This window comes from Muntiacus reevesi, chromosome 18 (assembly GCF_963930625.1).
Source record: "Muntiacus reevesi chromosome 18, mMunRee1.1, whole genome shotgun sequence".
Taxonomy (NCBI): Eukaryota; Metazoa; Chordata; class Mammalia; order Artiodactyla; family Cervidae; genus Muntiacus; species Muntiacus reevesi.
Genome location: NC_089266.1, coordinates 47,399,893 through 47,413,773, shown reverse-complemented (window position 1 = coordinate 47,413,773; position 13,881 = coordinate 47,399,893). Strand labels below are relative to the sequence as shown.

General features: G+C 42.4%; 1 protein-coding gene across 1 annotated transcript; it reads left to right on the top strand.

Annotated features, from left to right (window-relative positions):
* The first annotated feature begins 3,156 nt into the window (after positions 1–3,156).
* On the top strand, positions 3,157–5,026 carry LOC136148973 (WAP four-disulfide core domain protein 18-like). Its single transcript, XM_065908731.1, has 3 exons — positions 3,157–3,246; positions 3,865–4,013; positions 4,840–5,026. The coding sequence occupies exons 1-3, from the start codon at positions 3,162–3,164 to the stop codon at positions 4,873–4,875; spliced, it is 270 nt and encodes an 89-aa protein (XP_065764803.1). The 5' UTR covers positions 3,157–3,161; the 3' UTR covers positions 4,876–5,026.
* The last annotated feature ends 8,855 nt before the right edge of the window (positions 5,027–13,881 follow it).

The window sequence follows — 13,881 nt, the reverse complement described above, 5'->3', positions numbered from 1 at the left end:
GTCTCTCTTTAATAATCTTGCAGCGTCTGTTCTTGCAATGCCTATTCAGCAAGACATTACAGGCCTTAATTATGCTTTGCTTCATATTGGAAACTCAAAGTACTACAATAACAAGCAGATTATATTGTGTTATACAATTTCTCTAGTTAAATTCCTTTACTGTGCTTAGTACTCACTGCCTCATATTCCCATGAGATACATGCCAAGGGGAGGATGAGACTAGACTTAAACTAGTCCATTAAAAACTTAAGAGGGGAGGGATAAATTAGGAGGTTGAGATTAACAGATACACACTACTGTATATAAAATAGATAAACAACAAGGGCCTACTGTATAGGACAGGGAACTCTATTCCATGCCTTGTAATATCTATATTAGTCACTTAGTCATGTCCAATTCTTTGCAACCTCATGGACTGTAGCCTACCAGCCTCCTCTGCCCATGGAATTCTCCAGGCAAGAGTACTGAAGTGGGTGGCTAATCCCTTCTCCGGGGGACCTTCCTGACCCAGGGATCAAACCCTGGTCTCCTGCATTGCCGGTGGATTCTTTATCATTTGAGCTAATACCTATAATAGAAAAGAAACTGAAAAAGAATAGATATTTGTATACATGTATAACTGAATCTTTTGAACTATGGTGTTGGAGAAGACTCTTGAGAGTTCCTTGGACTGCAAGGAGATCCAACCAGTCCATCCTAAAGGAGATCAGTCCTGGGTGTTCATTGGAAGGACTGATGCTAAAGCTGAAACTCCAGTACTTTGGCCACCTCATGTAAAGAGTTGACTCATTGGAAAAGACCCTGATGCTGGGAGGGATTGGGGGCAGGAGGAGAAGGGTACAACAGAGGATGAGATGGCTGGATGGCATCACCGACACGATGGATATGGGTTTGAGTAAACTCCGGGAGTTGGTGATGGACAGGGAGGCCTGGCGTGCTGTGATTCATGGGGTCGCAAAGAGTCGGACACCACTGAGCGACTGAACTGAACTGATAACTGAATCACTTTGGTGTACACCTAAAACTAACACAGCATAGTAAATCAATTACTTCAAGAAAAACATAAATAAAATTTTAAAACATTTGACTTGGGAAGCAAAGCTACAAATGTACTTGATCAGTATGTGAGAAATCCTTGTCTCCTTTGCTGTGGAAAGAATTATAGATTGTATGGTCTCTTTTTTTTTTCCTTTCAGCTTTATTGATATATAATTGACATACAGCACTGTACATGTTAAAGGTATAAAACTTAATGATGTGACTTACATCCATCATGAAATGATTATCACCATAAGTTGAGTGGACAGCTATCATCTCTTAGAGATACAACAGTGAAGAAATATTTTAAAAAATGTTTCTGTTTGTGCTGAGAACTCGTAAGATTGTCTGTCTTAACCACTTTCACAGTTGACATGTAGTGGTCTTAGTATATACAATATTTATCATATTGTGTGTGTGTGTATATATATATACATGTATGCATTATAAAGTATATGATACACATTCACAGCAAATTATTTGATAACCAAGAAATCTCCAAACCTGCTAAATGTCAAAACTGGAAGCTTGGTTAAGTAAATTATAAACAATTCATATAACAGAATTTTAGATAGTAGCTAGTTTTTAAAAGGAAAAGAGGTTACTAACCTAGAAAACCCTCAGAGACATAACATTACATGAATAAAACAAAATAATACATATAACTATTTCTGCAAAAAAAGTATATATTTGTGTATACACATATATGTGTACATAAAAGCATAGGAAAAGGGCATAGAAAAATACATAGCAAATTGATAAAATTGATTACTTCCTGGAAGCTTACTCTGAATATATCTGTATTGTTGGAATTATATACCACAATTAGGTGTTTGTTGTGTGAAAATGAACTTTGACAGATTATGTTAACTCAGTGGTGATGGTCAAGTCTAGCTCACTTTTTGAGAGGGATTCAAGAGTCCTCTCTTTGCCAACAGTGCTGCTCCAAAGGACTCTCCTGCAAGCTGTTTGGAGCGGTCCATCCCTGGCCCCACGATCACGGCTACAGTATACAGCATCCTGGGGTCCAGCCAGCCATCTTGGGTTTGGATCAGGGCTTCCCCTTTGCTGAACTGCGTGGGCCCATTGATCTCCACCCCGGACTGAGCTCCCTCCCTGGGAACCCTGGTCCCTCCTTCAGATCAAGGAGTCACTCCTGGGGTCTTGCACCCTTTGAACATGCTGAGATTCCCAGATGCTAATGTGAGCTCTCTGCCTTAGATGGGCAGGCTGAGTCCTCCTTTCTTGGCTGGCTTGGTCTTTCTCTGCTCTTAGGGTAGCAGGCTTCCCCACAGGAGGTCCTAAGGTGCTCACCTGAGCTCTGACCACCAAGGACAAAGTCACTTACTCTTCATTCCCATGGCCATTCAACTTTTACCTGCATACGCCTCTCTCAAAGGTTTTGTAATTGGGATGGGAAAGTGGGTGGGCTCCTTCCACAGGCCCCTGAGGAGGCTTTCGTGCTTTATCCTGTAGTTCTGCTCATGTAGGTCACCCACACAGCCTTTTCTCCAGGAACTTCTTGGTATGCAGCAGGGTAGCCTCAGAGACCACCAGTCATCAAGATAGACCATGTCTCTCAGCTCTCAAGGGCTCCAGCCAGCTTGTGATCTTGCAACATTCATCTCTTTAGATGATTGATTTCACTACCACTGTGGCCCCACCCTCATGCCTAGGGGAGGCTCCAAAGCACACATTTACCATCCTTGAGTAACTGGACCTGCTGGAGACCTCAGATGCACCTTGACAATGCCTAGCTCCATAATTTCAGCTCTCACTGTGAAATTCTAAGTTACATGGGGAGAATTCTTTTCTTTGACCTTGGGTCCTAAAGGCACCAGGGAAACCAGAGCCAAGTTGTGATGGAGCAATGAAAGAAAGGCTAAAAAAATGTTCCCAAACTCTCCAGTTTGGTATTTGCATATCCGAGAAACCATTTCCTAGTCTGAGAAAACAGTTGTGAAATAGAACAAGGAAACTAGAATATCCTAGGACACTCCCTTGAGAACTTATATTTGAGTCCTCTTCCTGCTCTACTGCCTCCTACCCCACCCTCCTTTCTGGTGACAGTGAGAGTATAAATTTTAGCTGGGCTCTGTCCCTGCACCACACCAGAGGCCAACATGAAGACAGTCACCGTCTTTGTTCTGCTGGCTTTCGTCCTCATGGGGCTGGAGGTGGCCTGGGCTCAGAAGTCTCCTGGCAAAGGTGAGGTGCTGAGGGGACCCTAGCTGACAGCAGAGAAGGCTCAGAGCCCAGCGTTAGACCTGAGGGTGGTTTTGCCTGGAAGTAACCAGGTCCCCACAGCAGAGTGGGGAGTTGGCATTGATTAGATGCACTTTCTTTGATCTAAATGAGCACTCATCCTGTGTGGCCCATTTTCCCTATCAGACTGGGCTGGGTCTGATTAGAAATTGGGGGTAAAGGGTACATTTTCTCTCTAGTTAAGACCTGTGCCTTGTGTGTGGGACCCCAGAGGAAGTTGGGGGACAAACAGAATGTGGGAGGCAGGGGACGGTGATCTCTGTAAGCAGAGGCTTCTCTAGAATCTTCATATAAGGTGGGAAGAAGAGTGTTATGACTGTGCAGGTTTCTTATCTTCTGAGACCATGCAGCCTTCAGAGAAGGGAGAGCATTCTCCTAAGGCCCAGACTGTGGACTTCATGACAGAGGAGCAGTGGGGGCTCGGGGAGAAGTCCAGAGCACAGAGGAAGCGATGGAATAGGCAGCAGTCCTGCCTGTGATGGAGGCATCAGGCCTCCAGCATCAGTTCTCAGACCTGTCTTAGTGACTGTTCCACACTCCAAACACCATCCTGTGTTTCAGGACGACAGAGACCTGGATTCTGCCCAGAGTTGCCCAAAGGTACTGTAGGAATTTGTGTTGAACGGTGCTCAGGAGATGATTCCTGTCCTAAGGGAATGAAATGCTGCAGCAATGGATGTGGTCATGTCTGCAAAGCTGCTGTCTTCAAAGTGAGTACAAGTCAGTCAAGAGCTGGCCAAGGGGTGCACATAACTCTCCAGTGAACTTTGCTCACATGTCCACCGCACAGGAGAGTCTGGAAAACTCCCAGAGAAAGGGGATGGAAGCATGGCAGAAGGACAGCTGGCCACATTATCTGAGGCCTCCTCCTAAAAGAGGACCCCTATCCCAGGACAACACTGATGGGTTCAGTCGAGACAAGTATCCATGATATAGATTCACAGGTCATTCTTAACCAAGGTTTTCTCACTTTATTTCTCCTTCCTCACCAAAGGGATTTAACTCTTCCTGGGAAATGGAACATCCCGGGAGGAGGAAGGAAGGGAAAGAGAATCCCTAGGGATTGAGTATCTCCCATGTTGTCAGGCTTGCATTGTGCAGGAATTGAAACAAAAAGACAGATACAACTGGATAAATGAGACAGACATAGATAAACAATCTAAATGTAGGGTGACCAGTGCTTTGTACAGATTTCTCGTTCACTGTGGGAGAAAGAGAGGGGTTATGGGCTTTACCTAGAGGGAGAGAGTTTGGGAAAGTTGTCAGAGAGTAGAGAACATTGAGCGAGGGAATACAGGATGCAGAAAGTCAGCAGGAGGAAGGCAGGGCAGTTGAGGGGGTGGGAGAAGTATGGGTCTTCCATTGAAGACGAGGACGTGGTGGTAGCAGGAAAGGTCTGCAGCATCTCAGGGGGATGGTGGAGGGTCATCCATGCCAGAGTCCAGTGAGGAGAGAGAGCTTCCTACTGAAGGGTTTGGTAAACTGCTGGATGTTTCTAAGCACAGTTAATGTCATGACCAAATTTGTATTTTTTAGAAGGTTGGCTCTGGTGGCCATGCGAAAGTGAACTGAACAGTTATTGAGCATGCCTGAAGAACAGCACCTGAAGATTTCTTGTGAATCCACAAATTCTATGCTTGGTGTAACAAGACTTCCATATCCATTCTTTGTTCTTTCCTTTGCCTGAAATTGTAGCCCTGGGGGATAAAGATCTAAAATGGTGCAATGGCTGCTTTCTAAAAAAGACTTGTGTTCAAAATAAACTAAATCTGTGGCATAGTCTGAGGCTGTGCCTGTCTTTCCATCTAGGCATTCTGGTGGATCTTCTTCAGCTAGCAGGACCATGCGTGTGCTCTGCAGTGGGGGCATGAATACAGGGCACTCAGAAAACCAATAGATCAGACGCGAGTTCCTCCCAGCTAGCTCCTTTCCTCCTTCCACATCTCTGTCTCTAGACAGGGCAGAAGGCACCAGAATATTTTCTCAAGCGTCCTGTGAAGATGATTTTGTCAAGCAACAAAATGGATGAGTATGTAGCACCTAGTAGGCCTATTGCAGCAGCTTTTTTTTTTTTTTTTTGCAGCAGCTTTTATTAGGGCAAGACTCCAGAGGAGTAGGAGCGGGAGCAAGGGTGGGGATACCCCATTCTAAGGCAGCACAGCGATATCTTGCAGGAGGCCTAACTCCGGGAGAGCCATCCTGTTGCCTGGGATGTGCGTGACATGAATTGGAAAATATCAACTGCTACCTTGAAGTGATTGGAAGTTAGGATACAGTTGGGAGATAAACTCTGAGGATGTAGCCTTCCATTCAGACTTCCCTGAGACATAAGCTAAATCTTAGTCTCCCAAAGAGTCTGACAAAAATGATGGATGGGACTGACTTTCTCGAGTTGTCAGTTCACTTCTTTCCATCAAGATTCCTCCACTTAGCCTGATGAGTGTGAAAATGTGGTCTTCCATATCTGTGTCTTCCTGTCACCAACACTGCTCTTGTCCATCTCATAAGCCTGATGTCACGTGGCCTCACCAGTCTGTGCAGAGGAATGAAGGCATATTAGCACTGAAATCTTCTGTCACTGTCTGGTTATCCTCATCCTAAACACTTCCAGTCTCATTTGGTCATTTATGAGGGTTCATGAGCATACCTCTAAAAAGTTTCCAATCAATTTCACCATTTATCTGCCATTCTGAATGCTGAAATATGACCTTCCCTGGCAAAGATAGTGGAGGATGACCTCCTACAACTTCCACTTATGTTTCTCCCATTCAGGTAGTGCAGATATCCCTAGAAAGTTGTTTGTGCTTTTTAGTAAACTTCTCATTTTTCTCACCTGCATTTAAACTGCCTTTATATTTAAAGGAAAACTCTATTTCTCCCTATAGAAATTGATAAGGCCCAGATAATACAAGACTCACATTCCAGTTTTGGAATTCAGCAATATTTCCAATTCAAGGTCAATTCTCCAAATTGGGGCAGAACTATGTCTCATTTTAGCAGAAGGTGGCCAGATCCGTCTCCTCCCAGTTCTCTGAATGAAACTGAGCAGGACTCTTTGGGGGTCCAGAGTACAAGTCTTTTCTGTGTCCCCTGTTGTTTGTTGGGTATAGGTTTCATTCAGCCTCCCTGACCTTCTCTGAGTTCTCTTGAGTTCCATCGGGCAGATTCAAATACCCGCTAATCAGGGGAGGGAGGGGAAAAACAGGGAATGAGCAATCAAGGGTGGTACCGTCTTGAGGTAGGGTCCCAATTCTTTTACAAGTAGCATCCATAGCAATATCTTTGAGTTCTCCTACAGGAACTAAGGCCTTCAACTAGAAAGAGGATAACTTCAGGCTAAGCACAAGGTTCCTAGAGCACCACCGTGCTACCTCAGCACTAGACAATCAGAAGAAAGCCATTCTGCCTTCTTTTCCTGAGTCCTGCTAAAATCATCCTTTTAGGCCTCCTGTTTGGCCCGTGTCTGTTTCAACTGCTTATGAGGTTGGTATCTGACAGGGTCCAACAGTTTCAGGCCAAATCGTTGTTACTACAAGGATGAATGCTGGCTTGGGACCCAGAACAGCTCGTTTTGGATCAGGAGGAGAGAGACTTCTACCCTGCTAGGAAGGCCTAAGCCCACTCTCAGCAGGAAGTAGTTTTAGAAGAAAGAGACCTCTGCCCTAGTTCCTAGCAGGAATCTAGAATATGAAGTCTCGCAGCAGAAGTTGTTAGGAGAAATACTGACTGAAACTGTCCACTCTGGCCAGGAAAGGTAGTAACCACTTCCACGAGTTATCTTACAACAAGAGAGCCTGGTAAGGAACTCAGAGCTAACACGCTGCCACCAACATGAAGATTTCGGGAAAGGTCAAAAGGAGGGAGGAGATGCCAGTCCAAATGTCCTGCCAACCTCCCCGAATCCTCCTCACTGGAATCCATCTTGGCTGAACAATGCCTGCACTACCAGGAAGGACCCTGAGCTGGAATGATTAGCCAGAGACAGCCTGGAAACTAACCCCACTACCATAAACTCGAGTCTGCGAGTCACAGCAGAGCAGTTCTGGTTTCCTTTACCCTGCGGTTCGCCACCTGGGTGCCTCTTTCCAGTGAATTCTCTCGCTTTGTCAGCATGTGTCTCAATTCATTTCCAAGTGTTAGACAAGAGCCCACTCTCAGGCCCCGGAGGGGATCCCCTTTTCTGCAATGGTGGGGTCCTGAAAAATCCCCAAGATTCTTTTCATGCACCTGGAAATGAGAAGCAATTTAACTGTCTGGTTAAAACATTATTTCTTTGTGAAAAACAAAACATGAGGCCCTTATAAAAAGTGGACTTCTGAGACTGGAGTGACAATCACAAATGTGGGGATCTATTAAATCCTCGTGACATATTATCATTTGAAGGCATCAGGTGTCTGCAGCAGCCATGAGGCAGAAATGAACAATTAGGTGAGAAGACTGAGTGGAGACCTGGAGAATTCCTAGATGTTCTGTAATTGAGCAGGATCCTAGGGAGCCGTCCTGGTACAGAACCTTCCCCCGTCCTCCACTTTAGCCCTTCTGAATTGGGTACAAATTAGTGACTAAACAACAACGAAGTACCCAGATGATAGTACCTGATACACGTTTCTTGAGTTGTTTTACACAAGCTAAAATCATCCCCAAAGGAAATAGATTGATTACCTAATGACCATGAGCACATTGTCCCCAGGCCTACAGGAACCTTGGGATTGACGATGTTAAATCCTGTGACACCTTCACCATCAATCAGAGAAATGTGCATGAGTCAATCACATACCCTGGGACTCTCTTCACCTTGCCTTTTAAAAGGCTTTGCTGAAACCCATCAAGAAGTTCAGGTTTTTTGAGCACTAGCTGTCCCAGAATTCTTTGTGTGGCACCTTACAATAAACACTACACATTCCTTCACAACAATCCAGACTGCATTCGAGGGAGAAGACTCAACTTTGGGTTTGGTAACACTCAGTCTGCAAAAACCATCCATTTTATCAATACTTGCAGCCAACAAAGTTTTATTCCTAATTTTTCTTTTCAGAATGGTACATATACCATGGTGCATACACCATGGAGATGCCTCCATGCTCAGACTCCTAAATTTGCTGAAACTCGACTGTTCCTGGAATTTCATATTCCACAGAGTCATTTCCCATTCCCACCAAATCTTTTAAACATCCAACTGCTGCTCAGCCCCCTAGTCCCAGATCTTGTTTGTGTTGCATCTTTGTCATCTTTGTCTTGTTTTATGAAGAGCCCATGATGAACATTAAGGCATAGTGTCCATAGCATGAGACCTTACGAGGTTAGAGATAATGAAATTTACAAAGTCAGATGTCACAGACCTGACCATCTCCTTAGCACCTGTGGGCCTGCTGCCTTTCTGCATGACTTTAAGTGTGTAATAGATAATATTTGAAGGGATTCACAAGGTGTTCTCCCTCTCTCCCCTACTTCCTTACACTCATACCCATTCCCCTGTGTCGACTAAAATGATGCACAGTGTGAGTTTCGAGTTAAGTTTTATTTGGGACAAAATGAGGACTGCAGCTCAGGAGACAGCACCTCAGATAGCTCTGAGAGGCTGCTCCAAAGAGACAGTGTGGGAAGGTCAATATATATGATTTTGGCGAAGGGGGAGTTCTATGCAATTAAGCACTCATTTTATAAACGGTTTTCTGCTGGTCACGAGGAGCTGATGTCATCCTGGAGCTGATGTCATCATGATTTACTCCTTTTCTAGGTATGAAAAGATGCAAAGGTCGGGATCAGGAAATCAGTTCCTGATAATATCTATCTAAAGACTTGTTCCACCAGATTCCCTGGAGCAGAGTGCTTCACTCCACCCTGAACTGCCTCAGCGGGTACCAAAGGTCACCAGCTGCAGCAGCACGGGGTTCCATCTCCTCAGAGGCAGAGGCAGATGTTGTTGCTGTTGTTGCCTTGTTGTTGTTGTTCAGTCACTGGCAATGCTCTTGGTAAGTGCTAATTGTAACTGGCAATCAACTGGTCTTCCCTGGTGGCTCAGCTGGTAAAGAATCTGCCTGCAGTGTGGGAGACCTGGGTTTGATCCCTGGGTTGGAAAGATCCCCCGGAGAAGGGAAAGGCTACCCACTCCAGTATTCTGGCCTGGAGAATTCCATGGACAGAATAGTCCATGGGGTCACAAAGAGTCGGACACGACTGCGTGAACTTTCACTCACTCACTCAAGCAAACAATTATAAACCCAGACTCACCGGCCTTGGGGGAGGGTGAACTCAGCTTAGGGAAGCAAATCAACTGAGTTCCTCAGCAGGATTTCCTTGTGAGTCTACGTACTAGTTCTGAAAGCACAGGTTTTCCATTTCAAGGTCTGGGATTTGGGGTAGAAAAGGATTTGGGTGGAGGTGAGGGGGTGGGAATAATGCCGAGCCGCCAAAGATAGTTTGAAGATCCTGTCAACTACAAATCAGCGCAGGTGGTAAATTATCTGCCTGCCAATGCAGGAGACTCAAGAGACACAGGTTTGATCTTTGGGTCGGGAAGATCCCCTGGAGTAGAAAATAGCAACCCACTCCAATATTCTTGCCTAGAAAAGTCCACAGACAGAAGAGCCTGGCAGGCTACGGTCCATGGGGTCGCAAACTGCTGGACATGACTGAGCACACGTTTGCACACACTCAAGGGCATTTGCCATCTGCCTCTTCCAGGAATGACTCCCATGCTGCTGTAGCTGTTGATCTTTGACACGCCATGAAGGGAGTTCAGGGTGGAGAACAGGAATGAGGCACTTTGTACTACAGGAAAACTGGTGGAACAGCTCTTTAGATAATTAGATATTTCCAGGAACTGATTTTATGATTTTGATCCTTGCATCTCCTCACCCTTTATGGTGGCATCAGCCCCTGGTGGCTAGCAGAAAGCCTTATGTAAGGTAAGTGCTTGATCGCATGAACTCCCCCTTCGCCAAAATCACATATATTGACCTTCCCCCTCTACTTCCCTGGAGCAGTTTCTCAGAGCTATCTGAGGTGCTGTCTCCCAAGCTGAAGTCCTCACTTTGTCCCAAATAAAACTTAACTCACAGCTCTCAGGTTGTACATCTTTCTTATGCTGATAGCCCGTAAAGTGTCAGTAGAATAACTTAATGAAAAATAGTCACACATGGACACACATAGTGAAATACAATAATGATAAAAATATAAACAGTAAGTTCTAAAAGTTTGAGAGAGAAAACCACGACTGCCTATGAAAGAATCAGATGGAGTTCAGAATTCTCAGCAGCAATTCTAACCATCAAGATAATGAAAAATTATTTTCAAAGCATAAAGAAAATATTTATGCATAGAATATTATATCCAGGTAAGTGATCTCTTAAATGTGAGAACAAAATTAAGATAATCCTCAGGCATCCGAGGCCACAAAGTCCTTTTCTGAAAACACTCTTGGAGTAAATATTTCGGCAAGGAAAGGAGAAAAAGTCAGAAGGATGATTCAGATTTATGGGGAGTAAGGGTGAGTTTACAGCTTACTAATAAATGGAAATTTTAAAAAATACAAGCATAAAATCTAGAAGTAAAATTCTTTATGGTGTCTATGTGGCTATTGAGTAGGGTGGGGTTAGGAGCACAAGCACAAAGAAAAATGAAGGCAAGCTAAGGTAATGCCCTTGTTCTGGAAAAGCTGCAAACATTAATAAGGCTTAAAAAATCAACGGGGGTAAATTCCAGAAGAATAAAATTAGAAGTATGAATTTTAAATTACTAGATGAAAAATTTAACCTAGTTAACGGAAAGGGTAAAGAAAAACAAACAAACAAAAAAAGCAATAAGAAAGTATGATAAATAAGAAACATGAAATATGGTGACAGGATAAATCCTAGTTTAATAGTTAGGGCCATAAACATAAGTAGGTTACACTTACTGATCAGAATGTAGGGAATATGCTATGCACAGGCCTGTACCATAATTAACAGGGCTTCTTTGAAAAATAAGAATGACTTTCTCATCACCCCCAGGCGAAGGGCTGGGAGCAGTAAAAAGTACATCGTGCAAAAACATCTTGAAAACAAGATGTTGAAGTACTGATGTGACTGATGGAAAATCATTAGTGACTGTTCTCATAACCAGAGCCTTGAGGGAGTTGTTGAGAAAGGTCGTCACTAGCTGAAGAGCTAAACGCAATCATGAAGGGCCTGAAGGTTTGCCGCTGAGGACTATGCATTGTATATCTTTATCCCTGATCTGAGACTGTAAAAAACAGATATCTCTAGAGCGCAAGGAAGTAGATGTTAGCAATAAGTGGCATGCAAGGATTAGGATCTGGGCTTTTGTCTGCGAATGAGTCTTATTTTTCCTCATTCTTCTTTGGCACCGTTCCCTCTGGTTGATTCTTTGTTGGACTGGTCCCAACACAGAAGACCTCTCAAATTGAATAAAATGACTTTAAGTCAAGCAAAATATTGCTTTAAGAAACATATGAAAAATGTCTAATAGTATGTCTTAAAAAGACGGAAATTTTACTGCACAAATATGAACTAAAAGAATGCTGAATTATCAATTTTGATATTTAGCAAAAACATTTTAATGTCAGATACATAAAGGGAAAAGGATATTATTTAATGTTAAAAGGAATGATAAATTAAGAAGATGATTGTAAACACAGGCACATATACTCCTAAAATTATTACTTGACATATATACAAAGAAATAACTGATAAAAGTAAAAGAAATACATGAATAAATCATCTTAGTCGGACATTTTATCATATCCCTCTCAGAAATTAATGAATAATACAGACAAAAATAATGAAAAATAAAGACAAATTAAATTATAAATACTAACAAATTCAAACTAGTAGATAATAGACAACTTTACACTCAACAACAGAGAAGACAGTTTTTTGTTTTTCTTTTTCTTTTTTAGTGTTTACAGTACATTCACAAAAACCAAACAAGTACTAGGCCACAAAGAAATTCAAAACATATTCCTGATATTATAAGCTATATTATCTAGCTGTAATGCAAAAAAACAAAAATTCTTAACAATTCTTAGAGTCTTCCAGAAAATAGAAGAGGAAACACTTCCTAACTCATTCAATGAAGTCAATATTATGCTAATATCAAAGCCAGATAAAGACATTACAAGAAAAGAAAATTAAAGGCCAATATCCCTTATAAAAATAAATGCAAAAATCCTCAAAAAAAATACTAGCCAAGTGATTTCAGTAGCATAGTAAAAGGATTATGATCTAGTAGGATTTATCTTAAGAAGGCATTGGTGGTGAAAATCAATAAATATAATGCACCACATTAGTAGAATAAAAGAAGAAAAAACACATCATCATCTAAACTGATGCACAAAAAGGATTTGACAAAATCTAACATGCTTTCATGATAAAAAATACTAAGAAAATTAGGAATAGAAGTGAGTTTTCTCAACACAATAGATGGAATTCATGAAAAATTCACAGTTAACATCATATTCAATAGTAAAAGACTAAAAGCTTTCCTTCTAAGACCAGGAAAAAGACAACAGTTCCTGCTTTCACTGTTGCTCTTCAACTGGAGCTTCTAGCCACAGAAGTCATGCAAGAAAAAGAAATAAAAGGTATGAAAGTTGGGGGAAAAAAGAAGTCAAAGTACCTCTATTTGAAGATGACATGATTCTATACACAGAAAATCACAAAGAATTTACAAAAATTCTACAAGAGGCAAAAAATAAATTCAATGAAGTTCAGGTCAGTACAGAAGGCAATTCATCAGCAATGAAAAATCCATAAAAGAAACTAAGCAAACAATTTCATCTACGATAAAATCCAAAAGAATAAAATACCTAGAAATATTTAACCTAGGAGGTTATTAACTGTTTCACCATTGAATGCCAGATTTCCTTCCTAGGATACTAACAACATTTTCATTGCCTTTGGCTTCTAATTAGATCAATGCATGAAACCCAGATTCCTGCCATTTCCCTGAGTATAATTGCCTTGTATCCACTCCTGACACCAGTTTCCACCCACGTTAAGCCCTTTTATAGAGACAAAATAAGTCAATTCTGACTAAGTTGAGACAACAGGAATTTTGTTATTACACAGCTCATGGAGAAAACAGGAAAGACTGGTGAATCAGGCTTAGGAACGGATTAAGAAACAGTATGAGGCAGGTAGCAGAGGATGCAGCCAAGTTCAGCTCACAGCCACAATCTGTTGGCACCTCTGCTGCTGTGAACTGTTTTTGACTATCCCTAAGTCACAGTGCCATTCCCTATAGATCCACATCATCAGAGAGAAGAAATAGAATTCCAAGCCCTATTTGTCAGGGAGTAGGAGGGAAGTATCTGGGCCTTGCCAATCTCCAGAGGAAGAAACAGAGTTTCTCTTAAATATAAAGGCAGTTTAAATGCAGGTGAGGGACTTTCCTGGTGGTCCCAAGGTTAAGACTTCGTGCCTGCAGTGCAGGGGGAATGAGCTCAATCCGTAGTAGGGGAACTAAGATCTCACATGCCACAGAGCACACACCCCCAGCCCCTGTCGAAAAAGAAGAAGTAAATGCAGGTGAGAAAAACAAGAAGTTTACTAAAAAGCAAAAAAACTTTCTAGGGAC